Here is a 19,118-nt window from a genome sequence, read left to right as displayed (position 1 = left end):
GGGTATGCAATCTGCCGCCAGTATTTCCGAGGGGGGGAAATAGCGGCGGCTCACTATTCAATGCTGTCTTTAGTGACAGCATTGAAGAGGCATCACGGCAGAACAGGCCCGACTTTAGATGCTGTCAGGCCCGTTCTGCCAAAAACGGCCGTGGATTGTCGCAATCCCGGCCCCAGATCGCCAATACACTGCCGTTTCTCAGCCACGCCCCCTTTGCGCCGATCAGCAGGTAGGACATTGAATCCTGCCTGTCGTTCTGCAGTCGATCAGACCGCAAACGGGCCAGGATCACAGCTGTCGGAGGGATCGACAGCAGTGATCCTGGATTGCATACCCCTCTTTGTGTAACGGTAAAATACCTATTGTTTGCATACAAGCCCTAGTAAAGCAGTTGGTAATGTCAAATAGTTCAGTGCACATTTCACAACCTTTCACTAGGCAATAACTCGCACATTATATTTCCTCCACGCCCTAGTAATCTAATGATTAATATAACAGTCGTTCAATATAACACAGATTTTTTAATTCATGGAATTAGAATGGATTTATTTGAGAATTCATACCACTTATCAGGGAACATTTTATAGGTGTGCAGCTGCTCACATGGCAATAAACTGGTGTATCCTATTAGCAGAGGTGCTTCACCCACTGTTATAGGATATTATGCTTCATGTGCCGCAGGAATTCTCCACTATCTTGTGTGTTTTCACCCCATCGCAGGTCCATATTCGGACAATTAAAAAGTCTGCTACTGCGATAATGGCTATTGGTCATTAATTGTGATATCTGGCCGTCGATCTGCAGAAATAGCAGTATGGGTATTAAGGTTGTGCCTGGTACATGTTTATTTTATAGAACATAATTTGAAATTAAATTGTTTTAAGCAGTTTCTTCAAGAACTGTGGCCCGCATTCGGGTTCACTCGCAACAGCAAATTCCTTCTTAAATGGACAAAACCATGTGTCAGTATTTTCCCTGCACAGAAACAAAATATCTCACCCAAATCTAACTTTCTCTTCACATGTCACATCTGCGCCCCCCCCCCCCCCCCCCTGCAGTGCACATGGAATTTGCCTTTGTGAGTGAACCAGAATAAGGGCCTATATATTTAGGCTTGGTCTTAGTGAGGAAAACTTATTTGTCCGTCTTTATTTTTTTAATTTATTGTCTGGATACTTGCTGCAGAGGCTAATCGTGGACTTGGGCAACAAGTATTTCCTGTTGCTGTTTAATTTTATCCCACCAGATTTAAATGTCAGGTCGCACGCAGAATTATTTATAAGGCTCCCCTCCGGGATGCGGTCATTTGGTCGACATGGGTCTTGGAAGTCACTGCTCATGTCAAGCGCCAGCTTGGATTCCCGGGTTACTGTACCCAGTCTAAATTTGTTACATCTTTCTAAACACTAGCCGAGAATAGGAATACATGGGAATTGCCTCCACCGCTCTGCCACTAAACAATATGACATCCCTCATACATCCAGTGCACAAGAATCTAGAGCAGTGTCCATTTTCTCAAACGTGGGGTCTACTATCTGGCCAGTATATTCTTCAGCTTTGTTCCAATACACCGGCTTCCTAAGCATATCTGTGAAATGTGCCCACTATTATGCGCTCTCTGCATGTTCTGTTTATTACCTGCAGTAAAACCTTTGCTCTTGTTTTAGCTAAACCATACTCAAAGCCATCTCCATCCAAAAAACGCTGTTCTGATAACAGTGAAAAGCACACATCGGGTTCGGAAAACAAAGAGCCAAAAAGCCCAGAAGTGTCAAAACATGATAAACAGCCTTCTGAGATGATCTCCCATCAGCAAGTAAAGTCCACAGCTCAGACTCCGCCAAGCTCATTTCTTTCCAGTAAAGAACCACAGAGACTAAACTCTGAAGACTGTGGTGCTTCTTCCATAAAGTCTCGTATGCAGAAGCTGGCAGAACGGAGGAATTATTGGGATAATAATGGTAAGAAATAGAATGATTACATCTCTGTACTAGATGTCTATTAATTTGCTTCAAGCTGTTCTACTGTTGAACTAGAACTGCCCTTATTTATTGGCAGATAATTGCGTTAAGTTCTTATAAAGGAACTGTTATTTATTTTTCCTGCTTTGTGTTAAATACTTTTTAATTTGGTTTAAAGGTAGTCCACCAAATTCTCCACCACCTTTCAATCTACCTAAGGAAACTGTGCCTTCCCCTCCAAAACCAGATGCTTCTGCAGTCAACTTGCACACCCCTGTGGGACGGCGAGGACGTTTAGCTAACCTTGCTGCAACAGTTTGTTCCTGGGAAGATGATCTAAGTCATCCATGTGTTAAACCAAACAATGCACAAGAAAAGCCTGGCACTGCTTGTTTATCAAAAGTGGCCACTGCCAGTTCAGCATCTGCTGGCATCAATAGCCACAGTGTAAGGCAGGAAGCTGTGTCCTGTTCTCAAAGACCTGCTGTGAATAAGGCTGCAGCCTCTAGCACATTGGTATGTAACATGTATTTCTTTTCTATTAATTAGAAATATGTAATGAGATTATATTTGTTATATTTAGGGTAATTGTTGCTTGTTCAGTTATTGTGTGTTTTGTAGCGGCATGTTGCTGACTCTTATTATTAGAATGCCATATTTTAATCTAGAGTGTCTTCCTTTTTTAGAGTACATATTCAGAGACAAAATCCTCAAGCTCCACTACAGTGTCATCAAATATTGCTGAAAAATCAAAGCCATTGGAGGCTAAACCATCAAGCATTGCTCCTTCCAAACCAAAAGAGCAGGACTTACCCCCAGCACAGGTTGTAAAACCCATGTCCGCCAATGTAACTACCACACAAAAAACAGAGCGGCCAACCTCAAAGATCTTCTCCACTCAACAAGTGGTATCAAGAGAGGAGATAGGTAGGGTGACTCCTTTACCACAAAAGGACAAGACTGCTACACCAGGTAAGTCCTGATCTAATCAGAGTGATGATGTACGTGGTAATCCTAATAATTTTACAGAGGGAGGCTTGTCTGCATATCACTATCTACGCACAAGTGTTTGTTGTATTTACCTTATGACTTAAGTTTGATATAAAGGTGGGAATTTGGTTAGACACGGTAGATTACCACACTCTGAACTAACACGGCTATATAATTCATCTCGAACAGGGAATTCTATGTGTTTTCATCAGGATACATAAAATCCATGATTATTTCACAGGCAGTTAAAAAAAGAATTCCCTTTTGACTGCAGCTTAGTGGACACAGGGGGGTATGCAATCTGGGATCACGGCTCTTGAGACCGCATAATGACAGACTGGATTCAATGTCCCTTCTGCCGCTCTGCGCAAAGGGGGTGCGGCCACTAAACACACCCACACACACACACACACTTTTTCTTTTTGCTAAAACCAAGAAAATGCTTTATTAATAAGCTCTATTATTTAGTGGTATTCTCCCCGTCTTTTTTTGTTTTTCTATTTCTCAAAAAGCATTCAGGCTTGTTTTTATTTTTGTCGATCCTTTAACAAAGTATGTTCTTCCTGTAGAGCGGTGGTTCCCAAACTGTGCGCCTAGGCTCCCTGGGGTGCCTCGGGACACTTGCAGGGGTGCCTCGGGTTAGTCGTCCAGGACCAATTCAAATTATTTATGATCAATTATTTCTGGACAAAACCAGTGCTGGTGGCTGCCAATCATAAAATGTGTATAATCAGAACCAAATCCTGCCCTTTACCACATAAATGAACCTAAGAAGCACATATAAACACAATCTACTTAATTTTATATATCTTTTTTGGGGCCTAGCGGTGCCTTGGAAAAATTCTGATACTCTAGGGTGCCGTGATTAGAAAAAGATTGGGAACCCCTGCTGTAGAGGATTATTTGACTTTATTAATTTTTTTGTTATAAACAAGTCCATTTTGTCTTCCTTAAGTCTTCCTTATTTCTTTTTTATGGCACAGGTGGACCAGGAATTAAGTCATTCCTTGAGCGTTTTGGAGAGAAGTGTCAAGAACACAGCCCAGCACCTGCAAATCCTGCCTTAAAATCTGTTTTATTGACTCCAACCACTAAAAGTATCCATGAAAGACTATTAAAGCAAAATGATGTCTCCAGTACTGCTAGTTTAACACAACAGCACAAAAAGGTACAATAAGGTTCAGCGTTGACCCCTTAATGTTTTCACCCTCATCATTTTGTGCCTCCAGAATGCTGCCATGTATGTGCTGTCTGCATTACACCTGTAATGTGATGACCTTCTACAGTACCTTGCCGGGGTCCTGTAATTATTTTTATTGTAAGATAAAGCAAAATAGCTTGAGGACCGCTGGTTTAGGCAATGGTTGGGGTAAGGGTTAGGCCCTATATAAAGGGGGCTTGGTGGTTAGAATCTGGGAGGTGGGGTTTGGATGGGTAGGTGGCAATAGGGAGAGGCTTAAGCTGTGTACACACGGTACAGTTATCGCTGGCAATATGGTCGCTGAACGACCATATTGCCAGAGATTGGAGTGTGCATTGGCAATAAATCGCCGGGTGCGTGCTCCCGGTTTCAGTCCCCTAATGGTCGCTGGTCGGAGGAGCATGCTCCTCTGACCAGCGACTTCCCCTGCCTCTTCTCCTGGCAGTGTGTCATTTTCATCAGCGACCATCTCTGGTTGCCGATGAAAACGGGACACAGCAATATATTGCCAGCGATCATATTGCCCCTTTAGTACTTATCTAGCTCCTGTCAGGATTCTGATTGAATTTTGCTTGCTGACGCCATTTTAGACTGTCAATCATGGACTTTGGACAGAATTCAGAAAAATGCCACATGGTGCACTAGTGAAAAAAGCTTTGGGTATTCGGTCTCTATTAAAATTCTAATCCATTTATTTTATTTTATTTTTTTATTCCTCATCAAGGAACGTGAGCAAGAGCTTGCAGCCCTACGTGGCAGGTTTGATAAGGGCAGTGTATGGAATCCCAACAAAGAGGACAAGTCTAAAACAAAACAGGAGACTCAGCGGGTAATCATGTTGTTCAAATATTGATTGTTGGTTGTATAAAATCTATACATTCATTTACTGTTACTTGCTGATGTAATGAACAAAATAAAATCCTGCACATAAAGACTGCTTTCTTTCATGTGCACAAGGGAGGAGTCCGACCACAGTTGTGCCCTGCTCCAACACTAGCACCATGTATAATCCAGATTACAGCACTGTCCTCCAATATGGATAAAAGAGAAAGTAATATAGATTGTGTAATACTAGTAGAGAAAAACCTGATAAGTACCCTGCTTCCGGTCAGCCCATCCATAGCTGAAGTAGAAAGGGTTTTAGAGTGTAGTATGGTTTCACGCATGCAATTAACATGGGAGTCCAAAATGTATGATTTTTTTTTTTTTTTTTTTTCGCCCCCTATATTTTAGGACATTCAGACTCATCCTGCTACCTCTCTCAAGCCACCCAAGCCAGATGTAATTCCCCAGCCAGCAGTGGATATTGAACCTGCCACACCAAAGATCACCAAAGGTAAAAGTTGTATGCTTAACTGCATATCTGAAGCTTTGAATCAACATATTATATAGGTACATATGGCTGTACGTAAATCTGCCTTAAATTGCCTCCAGTTAGTATTTTGTTATTTTAGATTTTGGTTTAACAAAGAAATCCGATTATTGGTGAGGTTATTGACAATCAAACATCGGTCACAAGGTTTGTTTGGGGGGCTTTTTGTATTTTTTTTTTCCCCCTTTTAGGATGTATGAAAGCGCACACATTTTACATTGGCCTCGTTTTATTAAGGCCCATTTAAAAGGAAAAGAAAAATACTAAACCTAAAACATCCCCACTCCTTTCCCTTCCTAACATTATTTAAAACTAAAGAATTTTCTGAAATGACACCTGAGTCCTGAACAGCGCAGTTAGTTTTTCCACAATCAAACTGGCCATTGCCTTTCACACAGGGCAAACATTGGCTACCACTCCCTACTATTGAATGAGGGCAAATTGACTTGGAAACAAATGAACCTGCTGACACCACTTAACATAGATTTTAACCCACGGTCTATGTTAAACAAATGTACTATATGACGCTGGTTTAGTTCATTGGATCGAAAAAAGTTTATCTGAAAAAAGTAGACACATTAAATGTTTAGATTTTTGGGGTGTCAATTTTTATCTTGTAGCACGTTGCCCCCCAATTAGTGCACTGCATTGGCTGTCTTCGTTCGTTATGTTTTGGCCAGGTGACTCAATCTAGAACAGTTTTCCTCTGTACACGTTACCATTTTCCAGTTCCAGTATATACATTTTACAATCTGCTTTAAAAACACAGAACAAGCCCAAATACAGTGACAAACAAATGGAGCCTTTAATATTTTTCTGATTCAAATTTGTGCAACCTGAAAGCTCATTTTAATTCTTTTGAAACATTTTCAACATCTTTTGATGGTGGTTGTTCTCAAGAATTTTCTGGAAATGAGAACCAATTTATTTTTGTTCTTCTAAATTGTAGGTGTATCCCATTCGAAAATGTCAGAGCATGTTCACAGCCCTGATAAAAGGGTACAGCCTTCTGCTTCTTCCTTGGAGAAGTCTGCATCAGATAAAGAACATCATTTAAATAGAGATAAAGGTCTGTGTACTGTGTGTGTGTGTGTGTGTGTGTGTGTGTGTGTGTGTATAAATATGTATATATGTATGTATTTAGCAAATTTTTGATATCATCCATTCTATAATGCCATGAAATGGTTAAGATAATAAGCTTTAATAAGGTAGATGGATACTGTTATGGAAATTCGGCTTTCAGTTATTATTTAAGTAAATTTTTGTAGTACGGGGGTGGTTGTTCAGACCTGATCTCAAAGCTGCTTGTTTTAGCAAATGTACAATACCATTCTGCTCTGGAGGTGGGGCATATGTAATTTGCAGAGAGTTAGATTTGTAGAGATCACTCAAGGATCAGGGCAGCTTGAGTGCAGCGGGGTCTGCATGGGCTGGGTAGGCTCGGCCGGCGACGTCACTGATGGGGCGCTTCCCCCCCAACCTCTGTGGTGTATTTGAATAGACTGCATTATGCAGCAACGGGGTCCTGCAGTCCGCCTTTTAGCAGGGCACTGCTCAAGGGGCAAAGTGCGTTTTGCCCTTTAAAAAATTGGGCAATGTGCAGTGCTCTGTAAAAAACAAAACAAAAAAAAAACAAACTTTGCTTTCAGGTCTGAATACCCCACTTTGTTTAGAAGGGGTGATTTTGCTTTTTTTTTATTTTGTAATATGTTCATGTATGTTAAAGCAGTGCTGTCCCCTCATATAGCATTGATTTATTGAGATTTTAGAAGTTTATTTGGGTTGAAGTCCCACAACTTCGTTGCAATGAAAGCTGCGGAACTTCCTTTTTACTAGCTCTCTGGAATCTGTTCCATTATTACCATATTTACTATCTTTATGTTAAGGAGCAGATTGTAGAAGGGAAATGCACCTATTTGGGCAAATGCGCTTTATAGATGAATTTTGGCAAGGGCAGGTTCTGGTTCAACTAATCTACCTGGTTTTTGGGAGGTTATCAGTAATGAGGGGGATAAAGTGGCAAACTGTAGTTAATACATGCCAAATCTCCACTAAAAAAAACATATTATCAATTAACCACTAAATTTAGATATGTATTACCAGTTTACCGTCTTTCCTAAAATTGCTACCTTGGCTAATGAGGCAACTCTATGTCGGTGCTCACATATTTTAAGGCTCCCATCCATTAGAGCGTGGTATCACATGCGATACCCCACCAACTCACCTGGCAGGGTCGCATATGATACATTGTACGTGGTCCTTTTGCATACAATGTATTGCATGCGATCTAGCCAGGGCATGGGAATGAAAGAGTTAGATCACACACAAGTGTCTGTATGGTTTTCTCCTTGTTTCTTCTTCATGGTGGTCCTTCGGGTCTCTCACTGGTGCCAATTGATCCTTTGGCAATGAGTCCATATAAACCCTGCTGTCTATCATTATTAAAAGAACCCTGTAATTGACAGCACCCAAACTCCTGCTTCCCTTCAGGAATCTTTTTTTTTTTTTTTTTTTTTTTTTTTTCAGGATAAGAGGAAAGTCTAAAGTTTATAGTGCCATAGTCAGGCTCTCCTAAGACTGCTATTCCTTGAAGGTCCATTAAAATATGCTTTGGATGGAATAATGGAAAGCTGTCTCTAGTGAATTCACATTTCCTTCTGAACAGTACAATTGCATAATAATTTGCCAAAACTATTTTTGGTGATAAACTTTATTTTATGGTTCGAACAATTTGTGGTTTATCACTTAATTTCCTGTAGGGCCAGATAAAAGGTGTTTTTCTTCCTCTTGGCAGCTCTTCAGGAAAGATGCCATTTGCCTGTTAAACTGTTGTAGACTGTATGATGGCAGCACTTTTAAGCAGCCGTTCAGTAGAGAAGGAAGGTTTCTGTGTCCCTTTCCCAACTCAACCTTCAATGGGTCCTGTGAGTGGTATGAGTTCAATGTATTGCCACCCGAGCATGGAGAAAAAAATCAAAACTTTTTTGTGAAGTCCCACTATGTTGCTCTCAATGAATTTGAAAGGGGTGTCTTAATAAAAAGCATTCCCGCTGCTGGCTTCTCTGTTCAAATGGTGTGTCCAAAAATGCAGCCATCAGATTAACCCTTGGGTTACTCATGATGTCCAGTGACATTTTGCAGCTTAAATCACCTGGAAGTTAGTACAGTATGTTTTGTATTGCTGGGATTTTGTTTAAAAAAAAATAGAAAATCATTTATTTCAATGTTCTAGTGGAATTGGTAAAAGAGATTGAAATGAATGTGGATGGTGATATTGATGAGATGAACAGTTCGGAAGTAATCACTAATGCATTTACGGATGCTCTTGAAGATGAGGATGATGAAGTAACTGAAAGATCACCAAAGCAAGTGGAGAAAATCAGTGATAATGAAAGTGATGGAGAAAGAGAAGATGAAGAGGACGCCCTTAACATTTCCTCAATGTCTTTGCTAAATCCATTAGCAGAGACTGTTGGCGTTGGAAGTCCAGAAGTATGTTTAACAGTAACAAATGATTTATTGACTTTATTTGGACATCAGGGATTTGCCATTTTGTAACCGTTTGCTATTAATTTAACAGGGACTCCTGTCTGCCAAAATAGCTGTGGAGACAGATACAGGTGATAGCCCCCGATCTGTAAAGTTCCAGCGGACCAGAGTCACCAGAGCGGAAGCTAAGGACAGTTTTGTATCCACGGAGGAAAATCCAAATCTTTTGTACAGGTAAGGATACAAAGATTACATATTGATCTTTAGTAATTATGTGGTAAGTTCTTGATCTAAAAAAACAAAGTTGGATTGCCCATCTTAAAGATGAAATGCATTTTCTTCTAGCATTGATGCATATAGATCTCAGAGATTCAAAGAGTCTGACCGCCCGCCAGTGGTGCAAACAATTGTGCGCAAAGAAGACATTTCTACGCGGATGGAGGATAAAAAATCTGCATCTCCGCGACCTGTGAACATAAAACAAAGAATGAAGGTATCATTAATTTTAATAAATGTATTCCATGCAAAGTTTATAGTGTGATTGCATAAAAAATAGCAGATGTGTTTAAGCATCTGTGTCCCAGCTGCAAGCCATTTGCCTTGCCTAGGGTTTAGTGACAAGACGCATACATACCGTAGTATGCCTAATTTGTTTTCCCATACAGGGTTAGTCCCAGGTGTCATGGCATAATTGCCACTGCCCATGCACAACAACGGACTGCTCATTTTTGACGGTCATTGCTCTCATGTTAATGCACCTTGCTGCTGCTCCTCCACACTCCTGCATGTGTCTAGACGCTTCCATTTCTTTTCAAGATCTTCATATTCAGAAACCTTCTGTCCATAAGGTGAAAATGCTGAAAGCAGTACTAGAGAGCACATGAGCGATGACTGCATGCAGGCGATAGCGGTGCGTGGTCCTGTTGCCGGGGGCCACACACACGGAGCGATCCGTGCTCCATTTCTAAGTGATCTTGTCAAATCGCTCCATGTGTATGCCCCTTTACCCTTCACGGTGCATGGTTCACTCCAGAACAATCCAGAGCAAACTCCTGTAAAATTCATTACTTGTCAGCTATAAGGTTGTCCTTAAAGGGGTGTTCCAGTCACTCTGGTGGGTCATTGTCAACATCCTGAGCAAAAGTTGCCTCTCTACCATTTGGGCATTGACATTCCAGCGTTCAGGGCTCTCGAATTATTGCGCTTTAGTATTTCTCTGTTCTTTGATCTGTAGGTGCATTCATGCTGTCCATAAATATTCTAAAATTGAGGACCATGCCAAATACTTTGGAGAGGGCAATCCGTATTTTGATGAGACCATAGCTGTTCGGTCAGGCATACTGTAGTGGTATACATGAAATGTCAAGGAGGCAGCATGAACTCCTTGGTAATGGAAGAAACCACTAGGACAATGCAGTAATTGAAATAAAATATTTCAGCCCAACTCCAAAATAATTTTTGGTATATGCCATGTTGCCTCCGGTAGCCATACTTTCTTCTACGATCCCCATGGCAGCCATAACACTGGGATGTTCCCTTCCCCCATAGAATTAGACAGGATAATTTTTCTCTAGGACCGCCCACCTTGGGTATAATAGCCTCCTCTTCCTCCTCCTCCATGTCTTTTTTCCTGTCTCCGTTAGAGTTAGGACAGAGTAGGCTGTTATATTTGTTTTAAGCAGGGTTACCTCACGCAGCATGGAGCTGAAGGGGTGGATCCCCGGGGAGAAGAAGTGTCTAACTAGCTTTAGCTATGTTAGTACAGTGTTCCTGCCTGTATACAACGCGACGCTATGGTACACTTGTGAATAATGGTAAAGTCCCACGTGGAGCATAGGTACCTGTTGCTGTGATGGTGCAGGAGGCAGCAGGGCTGTATGCGCGCTCCACGTGGAGTAGATGCAGACCGGCTGGAAGCCGCGTCTGCACGCTCCAGAGATATCAGGCAGACGGGGCGGAAGTGTGCGCGTGCGTCACTTCAGCCTGAAACGCTGGGGGACGGGCGATAAATGCTTCCCCACGGAAACAAGGGGAAGCATATTGGTTCCGCTCGGCCATCCTGAACTAGGGTGAACCAGGGAACGGAGGGTTAAGGCGCCATTTTTAAAGACGCTATGAACAAGCGTGCTTTACACTGGATTCTCAGTGCCTGGCTGTCTGACCGCTGTGTGCATCATGGATGAGCCTTCTCCCCATAAGCCGGATAATGCCCCTCAGAGGTAAGCCCTTGGTTTTTGTGGGCATTAGTTGTTTTATTTTGTAGCATTACTGCAGAATAGTACTTAGTGTTTTTTCTTTATAGTGTGCCTATAGAACAGGATGAGGATGTACCTGCTATTCCTAAGAAGAGAACAGCCAAAAAGAAATTTATACAGACCAATTGCATGTCATGTGATAAATCCTTTGCATCTGCCCAAAAGAAATCTCTATGTGGAGAATGTGAGGCAAGACAGGACAGATTGGAGAAGAAAGAAAAGAAGTCAGATGTTCTTAGAGAACTCATGGACTGGATGAAAGAATCCTTTGTGTCAAAACAGGAGTTTGCGCAGTCACAGACTCAGAAAAGATCCAGAACCCAGGCAGAGTTTAGCCAGGAGGAAGGCTCAACTGAAGAAATAGAGGGTGGCAGAAAGGATTCTACAGATGAAGGCGAATTAGAAGATGTGAGATCTTTTAATTTGGAACTAGTGGAAAATGTGCTAAAAAACATTTATAAAGCGATGAATTATAAAGAAGAACCAGGCACGTCGGAGGCAAAGAACCCCTTATTCGAGGATAGGGAGAAGAAGGGAAGAACTTTCCCGGTTCACAAAATGGTCAGGGAGACCATTTCCAAAGAATGGACAAATATGGATAAAAAACTGACTCTGGGGAATCGTATTGAGAAGATGTACCCATATAAGGATGACGAGTTCCTGGGATGGTGCTCTATCCCTAAGGTAGATGCTGCTGTAGCAGAGCTGACCTCCAAGTCTACTATCCCGGTAGAGGACGCAGCAGCATTTAAGGACTCAATGGATAGAAAGATTGAGAATGGACTAAGAAAGGTTCATACGGCCTCAGCTGGGTCTCTTAAAGCTACGGTAGCAGTCGCATCAGTGTCCAGGGCCCTGAGACTGTGGGCAGCTAACCTACAGACAGACATAGAAGAAAGAATCTCTAAACATTATGTATTGAAGAGTTTGGATGTGATGCAGAAATCCATAGATTACCTGTGCGAGGCCTCCCTAGATTCAGTGGCCTTTGCGGCGAAGACCATGGCGGCAGGGGTAACAGCAAGGAGAGCCCTGTGGCTAAAACCCTGGAGCGCTGACGCGAACTCCAAGAACAAGCTGACTACTCTGCAATTCGAAGGGAAATTTCTTTTCGGCTCGAACCTGGACACAATGATACAGAGATTGTCAGGAGGAAAATCTGTACGTCTCCCGCAGGACAGGAAGAGTCGCTTTCCGTACCCTAGCACGACCAAGCAATCCTATAGGGATTCTAGGAGTTATAGGCCTGGAAGGCCCTACTATAGGAGAGGTGGAGCAAATACTTCGCGGCAAGCTTTTCGTCAGTCCTTTCGCGGGCGCTTTCAGTCTGACAGAGGAAGATCATGACTATGTCCAAGAGACAGTGATAGGAGCCAGACTCCTCCAGTTCAGAAGTCAATGGGAGAATACCATATCCGACAGATGGGTACTAAGGATAATCCAGCAGGGTTATCATATAGAGTTTATGGAAATTCCGCAACAGAACAGATTCCTGGCATCCAGGGTACCTATAGAAAAAGAAAAAAGGTCAGCTTTATGCTCCAAGATAAGTCAACTACTGGAGCAGGGAGCGATCGAGTTAGTACCCAAAATTTACCACAAGAAAGGATTCTACTCCAATCTATTCTTGGTGGAAAAGAACAGTGGAGGATTCAGGACGATCCTGGATCTCAGGGATCTGAATTGTTTTATCAAGAAAATAAAATTTCGCATGGAGTGTCTGTCATCCATAGTGACGGGCATAAGACAGGACGAATACTTAGTGTCAATCGACCTCAAAGACGCTTATTACCATATTCCAATTTGTCTGGAACACAGAAGGTTCCTGAGGTTTTATGTGGCCGGTCAGCATCTCCAGTTCACGTGCCTCCCATTCGGGTTAAGAACATCCCCAAGAGTCTTCACCAAGGTTCTGATTACGCTGGTAGCCGAGATGAGAAAGCAGAAGGTCCAGATCTGGCCATACTTGGACGACTTATTGATAGCTGGGAGCTCAGTGGAAGGAGTGAAGCGAAGTCTGAATCTGGTCACGGAAACCCTGCAGAGCCACGGATGGGTGATAAACAAAGACAAAAGTCAATTGATACCGACCAGAAATATTCTTTTTTTGGGGGTAAGGATAGATACCAGAAATTATTCTGTAGCCCTATCACTCGAGAGGTGCATGAAAATGAGGAAGTTAATTCTGGAAATCCTACAAGGAAAGAAAATTCCCCTAATAAAAGGGGTACAGTTACTAGGAATGATGGTTTCCTGTATAAAAGTGGTTCCGTGGGCTCAGTGGAATTCGAGACAGCTTCAGTGGTTCCTTCTGCCTTTGCTAAAAAGAGGCCTAAAAGATCATCATATGATAGTGTTATCGAGTCATGTGAAACAATCTCTGAGATGGTGGATCCAGGACTTGGAAAACAAGACCTCAAGTTTAGAGAACCCACAGTTCCTGGTCCTGACGACGGACGCCAGTTTAGTGGGATGGGGAGGTCATCTCGGGAAGACGTCGGTCCAAGGAATTTGGTCCAAGGAAGAAGCAAAGAACTCTTCCAATCTCAGAGAATTGCAGGCAGTCTGGGAAGCTATGTGCCAATTAAGATCCAAGATTCGTGGCACACATCTAAGAATTATGTCCGACAATGTGACCGTAGTCGCACACATAAACCATCAAGGCGGGACCAGAAGTCTGAAATTGATGAGGATGTCGGAAGAGATTATGAAGTGGTCGGAGAAGAACCTAAGGTCAATCTCGGCAATTTATATTCCAGGCAAGAAAAATGTTATAGCAGACTATCTAAGTCGCAAGACTGTGTTGCCAGGGGAATGGGAGCTGAACGCCGAAGTTTTTCTACAGATGACAAGGATCTTTGGAACGCCAGAAGTGGACCTGATGGCCACCTATTCGAACAGGAAGGTGAGCGAATTCTACGCAAAGTATTATCATCCACAGGCGAAGACGTTAGACACTTTCACAACCAAGTGGGCGTTCAAACTGGGATACCTGTTCCCTCCATTCCCTATGATAAACAAAGTACTGAAAAAGATCAGGGAAGACCAAGTACTAGTACTGATAATTCTTCCACATTGGCCAAGAAGAGCCTGGTTTTCGAATGTCTTAAGGATGGCGATACAAGGACCATGGCAGCTACCAAGCAGGCCGGACCTCCTACATCAGGGGCCTATGCTGCACCCAGAGCCGGCGAGTTTACAACTAGAGGCATGGAAATTGAGCGGCAGATCCTAAAGAGACACAATTTGTCACCCCAGGTGACGGAGATGATGCTGAGAGCCAGGAAGAAAGTTTCTTCGGAGGCTTACTATAAAACCTGGTATAAGTTTATCAGTTGGGGACAGTTCAAAGATGACTTTATGGACATTCCGACTGATCAAGTATTACAATTCTTGTTTGAGGGTTTCCAGATGGGGTTGGCCACAGCAACGATCAAGGCACAGATATCTGCACTAAGTGTGTTATTGGACAGGCCTCTAGCAGAAGAGAGAATTGTTAAGAGGTTCGGCAGGGCGATGAAGAGGATCAGACCGCCGATTAAATCAATTGTGGCCCCCTGGGACCTAAACCTGCTCCTGACGGTGTTGACAAAGGATCCCTTTGAACCACTGGAAGATTGCCCGCTAAAATACTGGAAAGTGGTATTTCTAGTAGCTGTGACTTCAGCTCGACGGGTCAGTGAGCTTCAGGCACTGTGGATGGAGGAACCATATTTGATAATATTCCCTGATAGGGTAGTCTTACGGACACATCCAGATTTCATTCCCAAGGTGGTGTCAGCTTTTCACCTGAACCAGGAGATAACCTTACCTGATTTCTATCCTCAGCCTAAAGATAGAGATGAAGAGGCTTGGCACACGTTAGACCTGGTGAGAGGGATAACGTTGTATCTGGAAAGAACGAAGGCCTTCAGGTTAACTAAGCACCTGTTTGTGATTCCGGAAGGAATTAAAAAGGGCAAAGCGCCTGTGAAGCAGACCATATCTCGTTGGATTAGAGAGACCATCTTATTCGCTTATAAGAAAGAGGGCAAAGCACCACCTTCCATTGTGCAGGCACACTCTACCCGGGCAGTGTCTACCTCATGGGCAAATAAGGCGAAGGCGTCAACAGCTGAGATCTGTAAGGCAGCAACATGGTCATCTATCCATACTTTCTCAAACCATTATTCACTTAACGTTTCTACTGCCCACTTTGGGACGCATGTATTGCAAGAAGCCCTTATGGGCGAATGAATATATATATATATATATATATATATATATATAATTCATGCAGTATTTAGCCCTCCCGTGTGTTTACTTGGGTATGTCCCAGTGTTATGGCTGCCATGGGGATCGTAGAAGAAAGAGTCGAATTATACTCACCGATAATTCCTTTTTCTTCCTAGAGATCCCATGGCAGCCACTGGTTTCCCCTCCCTATGTTATGTATTTTTCTCCAGGACATGAAAAGACATGGAGGAGGAGGAAGAGGAGGCTATTATACCCAAGGTGGGCGGTCCTAGAGAAAAATTATCCTGTCTAATTCTATGGGGGAAGGGAACATCCCAGTGTTATGGCTGCCATGGGATCTCTAGGAAGAAAAAGGAATTATCGGTGAGTATAATTCGACTCTTTTTGATTCTTCAGAGATTAGAGACCCTGTTCACATAATTAAAGCGATGATAGACTGACCAAAAAGCTGTTCTACAAGGGTCCTGCTCCCATGCTGATATACATAGAATATATATGAATATCTGGGAGGTCTCGTATAATAGAACTAAATACTCCTTTGAGACCAGTTTTGTTTTACTTAAATCAGATAGTAATGTCATCAGATGGGCTTTAACAACCTATAATATGTAATTAGAGCTGACCCTTTAGTTCTTTATGATGCAAGGTTGGCCTGCATATTAGCAAATTTATGGGAAGTAGATTAATAAACTGATTTACATTGGAGCGTTCTGAAAATGTGCAGTCTACCAGATCAGTTTGATCTTCATATGCAGCGCTGCATGGTGCCTTAATGGAGCTTCTGTGTCCGGCAGCTACTTGGGTTTGCACGCTTTACGTTAATAAAAGTTTGCAAGTTTGTTTTTGCATCTAGAGATGCTACCTGTATATGGATAGTATTAAGCACAGCTTCTTCAGCATTTTCCCTGCTTTAGAGACAGCTTGGGGGCATCGACATTGTTCCATTGTCTCCCAATAAGACTGTATGAGAAAACAGGTTTATTTTTTGTTTGTTTTGTTTTTATAATTCTGTCCTGTCTGATCTGTCTGTATTATGTCTGTTAGGAATGGATGCAGCACATGGAAAATGTGACTGTTAATAATGACTACACCTGAGCACCAGCTAGGTGGTCTGGTAAACTGTTGGTTTGCCACCCCTGATCTACATTATGTCATTTTAATTGCTCTTTCATTGGCATTTTTATTTTTTAAGAGGGCCTAATACAAAAAAAACATTGTTAATTGGAGCATTTCTGTAGTTTAACCTGACATCAAGATCAGCCCAAATATTCAGAGAATCCTAGTAAGTGCTGTTTGTGCTTTTCCGCATTGTTGCCTCTAGATGGGGCTATTGTATCGGTATAATAAAAACCTAAATTATACTACTTCTGGAGTTCTCAACTTCAGTGCCTAGGACCACGAGCAGGTCATGTTTTGTGGATATCTTTATCAATGCACCGTTTCTCTCTTATGGTAGGTCAGTAATTAGCCCACCTTCTTCCACAAACCATAATCATGACAGGTTAGATATATTATAAAGTTATTATAAGTATTGAATTTTTATATTAACATTTTGTGTAAAAAAAAAAAAAAAAAAGTTTTTCTGTATTTTTTTTTTTGTGGTATTCCCCCATTCTTCATTGTGGACAATGATAGCTACAGTATAGTATATGTTGGTCCTACAAGTGTGAGTGACCCACCAGGTCCCATTCGGGGGGAAAAAAGGCCACGTAGCATTCAGGCTCGGGTATATTTATTAAAGGAACTTTTTGATCAGTTTCAGATCATTACAATCGATCTCAATTTATGTTGGGCTAAAACAAACATTTACTGACTATTTCTATATTTTTGAATGTTAGTCATTTTTTGTGTGTTCTAGTAGCTGTGGATTTTAATCAAACTGAAATCTTCCTATCAAAATAGACCTACAAATGTTCAAGTGGCACATATCAATTTTACAGTCCCCTGGGGCATCCTAGTTTCATCACATTGTTGCGAAGACACATATTTATTTTTTAAGACACAAAAGCTGCAGAGTGGCGAGTAGGACCATTTGGTGCAACTGCTGAAGCGATCTAAAATTATACTGGTGGTGTTTCCAGTGTGCCACGCAGTGTCAAATCCAGTGTGCATATAATAAGATTGAGTACCAGAAGGCAAGGCAGCACTAAAGCTGTGAGAAGAGGATGCCCATGATGTGGTTACTCTAGCCTGTGCTGCAATGCATCCTGCAGAACCCATGCACATTTTGGAGTGCTCAGCTGTACCAGCCTACATCGCCTTCAATCACAAAATGGGGGTGGGTCCTCATTTTGCATGACTTCTGCAGAATGTAATAATCATGCCTAGTGGACAGAGCTGAGTGTGGTTTATAAATGAAACCTTACTGGTGTTACGGTCGGACCATGGTCTATGCAAATCTGTTTGCCAGGAATATAATCATGGAAACCTGGTATCCAGGAAAGATCAAGTTTTTAAGTAATCTGGTTAATAAGCACCTTGTCATCTCTGCAGGAACAAAATAGGTCCCAAATCAAATGACAATCGAGTTCATGCACCCTATTCGCAGAAAAAACATCTTTGCACTTAAGCAATATTGTCTGTGTTGTATGAATTTTAATTGTCAATTTCGTGGGGGTTTTTTGTGTCAGAATGGCCCTGGTTGTTGGTCAGAGCTGTTCGACTTTGTTTTGTAAACCCACAAAACACACTTTTTTTTTTTTCCCCCGTATAGGTTTGTTTTGCAAATGTTTATCCTTTTCTTGAACTGTGACCCTTTTCTATAAAGCCTAACAAATCACTTTGTCATTTCTGTAGATCCTGAATAATGAGATAAATATGCAGCAAACTGTGATTCATCAAGCTAGCCAGGCTCTTAATTGCTGTGTAGATGAGGAACATGGAAAAGGATCACAAACAGAAGCTGAAGCTGAGCGATTGCTTCTAGTAGCTAGTAAGTATTCATTATAACAGACTCCGATGGCGCTCTTAGTGCCTCAAAAACCTGGGGTATTGGCTGGGCAAGCGCTGATGACTCTATTGTGTCTGTCTGAACAGGTGTGAGTGCATCTCCCCTATTGACCTGGGAGTTACACCCGGGACTTTTGCAGGGTTATTCCCATGTATGACGAGGGTAGCCACCAGTGCGAACAGGCACTTTTTTTTTTTTCTGAAAAAGCAAGCGGATTGGGGAATTAGATCAGGTGACGTCCATGGAGGAAATGCTGGACATGATAAAAGCACTGCGCCTGCACAAAATATAATGTCAAGCACGCTTTCCTCTTCCTGAAATTACAGTGTGTGTAAGGCGACCATATTGCCAGTGATGGGAGTGTGCCCCGGCGATAAATCACCGGGTGCACGTTCCCGTTTTCAGCCCCGTTCTAATCGCTGGTCGCAGGAGCTTGCTCCTGCGACCAGCTGATTACCTCTGGGTGCCCCGTGTGCATGCACCCGTAAAGTTTAAAATAAGTACCTGAAAAGCCATCCGGACCAGGAGACTTATGGGAAAGTACATTTTTAATAACATCATGAAGTTCCTCAGAGATTATTTCTTTGGATAGAATGCCCCTCTGCTCCTGAGTCAATTTGGGGAGTTGGGCTAGAGACTCTGGGGCAGATGTATTAACCAGCGT

General features: G+C 42.3%; 1 protein-coding gene across 3 annotated transcripts in view; it reads left to right on the top strand.

Moving 5' to 3' along the window:
- The window catches only part of ANLN (anillin, actin binding protein), a 54,361-nt gene that overhangs the window by 10,579 nt on the left and 24,664 nt on the right, over positions 1 to 19,118 (top strand). For 2 of the 3 annotated variants that reach the window (XM_083188485.1, XM_083188486.1), the window contains exons 3-13: positions 1,668 to 1,961; positions 2,140 to 2,477; positions 2,648 to 2,933; positions 3,935 to 4,119; positions 4,877 to 4,981; positions 5,386 to 5,488; positions 6,474 to 6,593; positions 8,757 to 9,016; positions 9,105 to 9,247; positions 9,359 to 9,506; positions 18,301 to 18,436. In XM_083188485.1, coding sequence (XP_083044611.1) covers positions 1,668 to 1,961; positions 2,140 to 2,477; positions 2,648 to 2,933; positions 3,935 to 4,119; positions 4,877 to 4,981; positions 5,386 to 5,488; positions 6,474 to 6,593; positions 8,757 to 9,016; positions 9,105 to 9,247; positions 9,359 to 9,506; positions 18,301 to 18,436 — 2,118 coding nt within the window. The remainder of the gene's footprint in view (positions 1 to 1,667; positions 1,962 to 2,139; positions 2,478 to 2,647; positions 2,934 to 3,934; positions 4,120 to 4,876; positions 4,982 to 5,385; positions 5,489 to 6,473; positions 6,594 to 8,756; positions 9,017 to 9,104; positions 9,248 to 9,358; positions 9,507 to 18,300; positions 18,437 to 19,118) is intronic. The other variant, XM_083188488.1, reaches the window with a different exon arrangement.

This window comes from Crinia signifera, chromosome 5 (assembly GCF_055691185.1).
Source record: "Crinia signifera chromosome 5, ASM5569118v1, whole genome shotgun sequence".
Taxonomy (NCBI): domain Eukaryota; kingdom Metazoa; phylum Chordata; class Amphibia; order Anura; family Myobatrachidae; genus Crinia; species Crinia signifera.
Note: the sequence above shows the minus strand (reverse complement) of the source record. Positions and strands in the feature narration are given on the sequence as shown.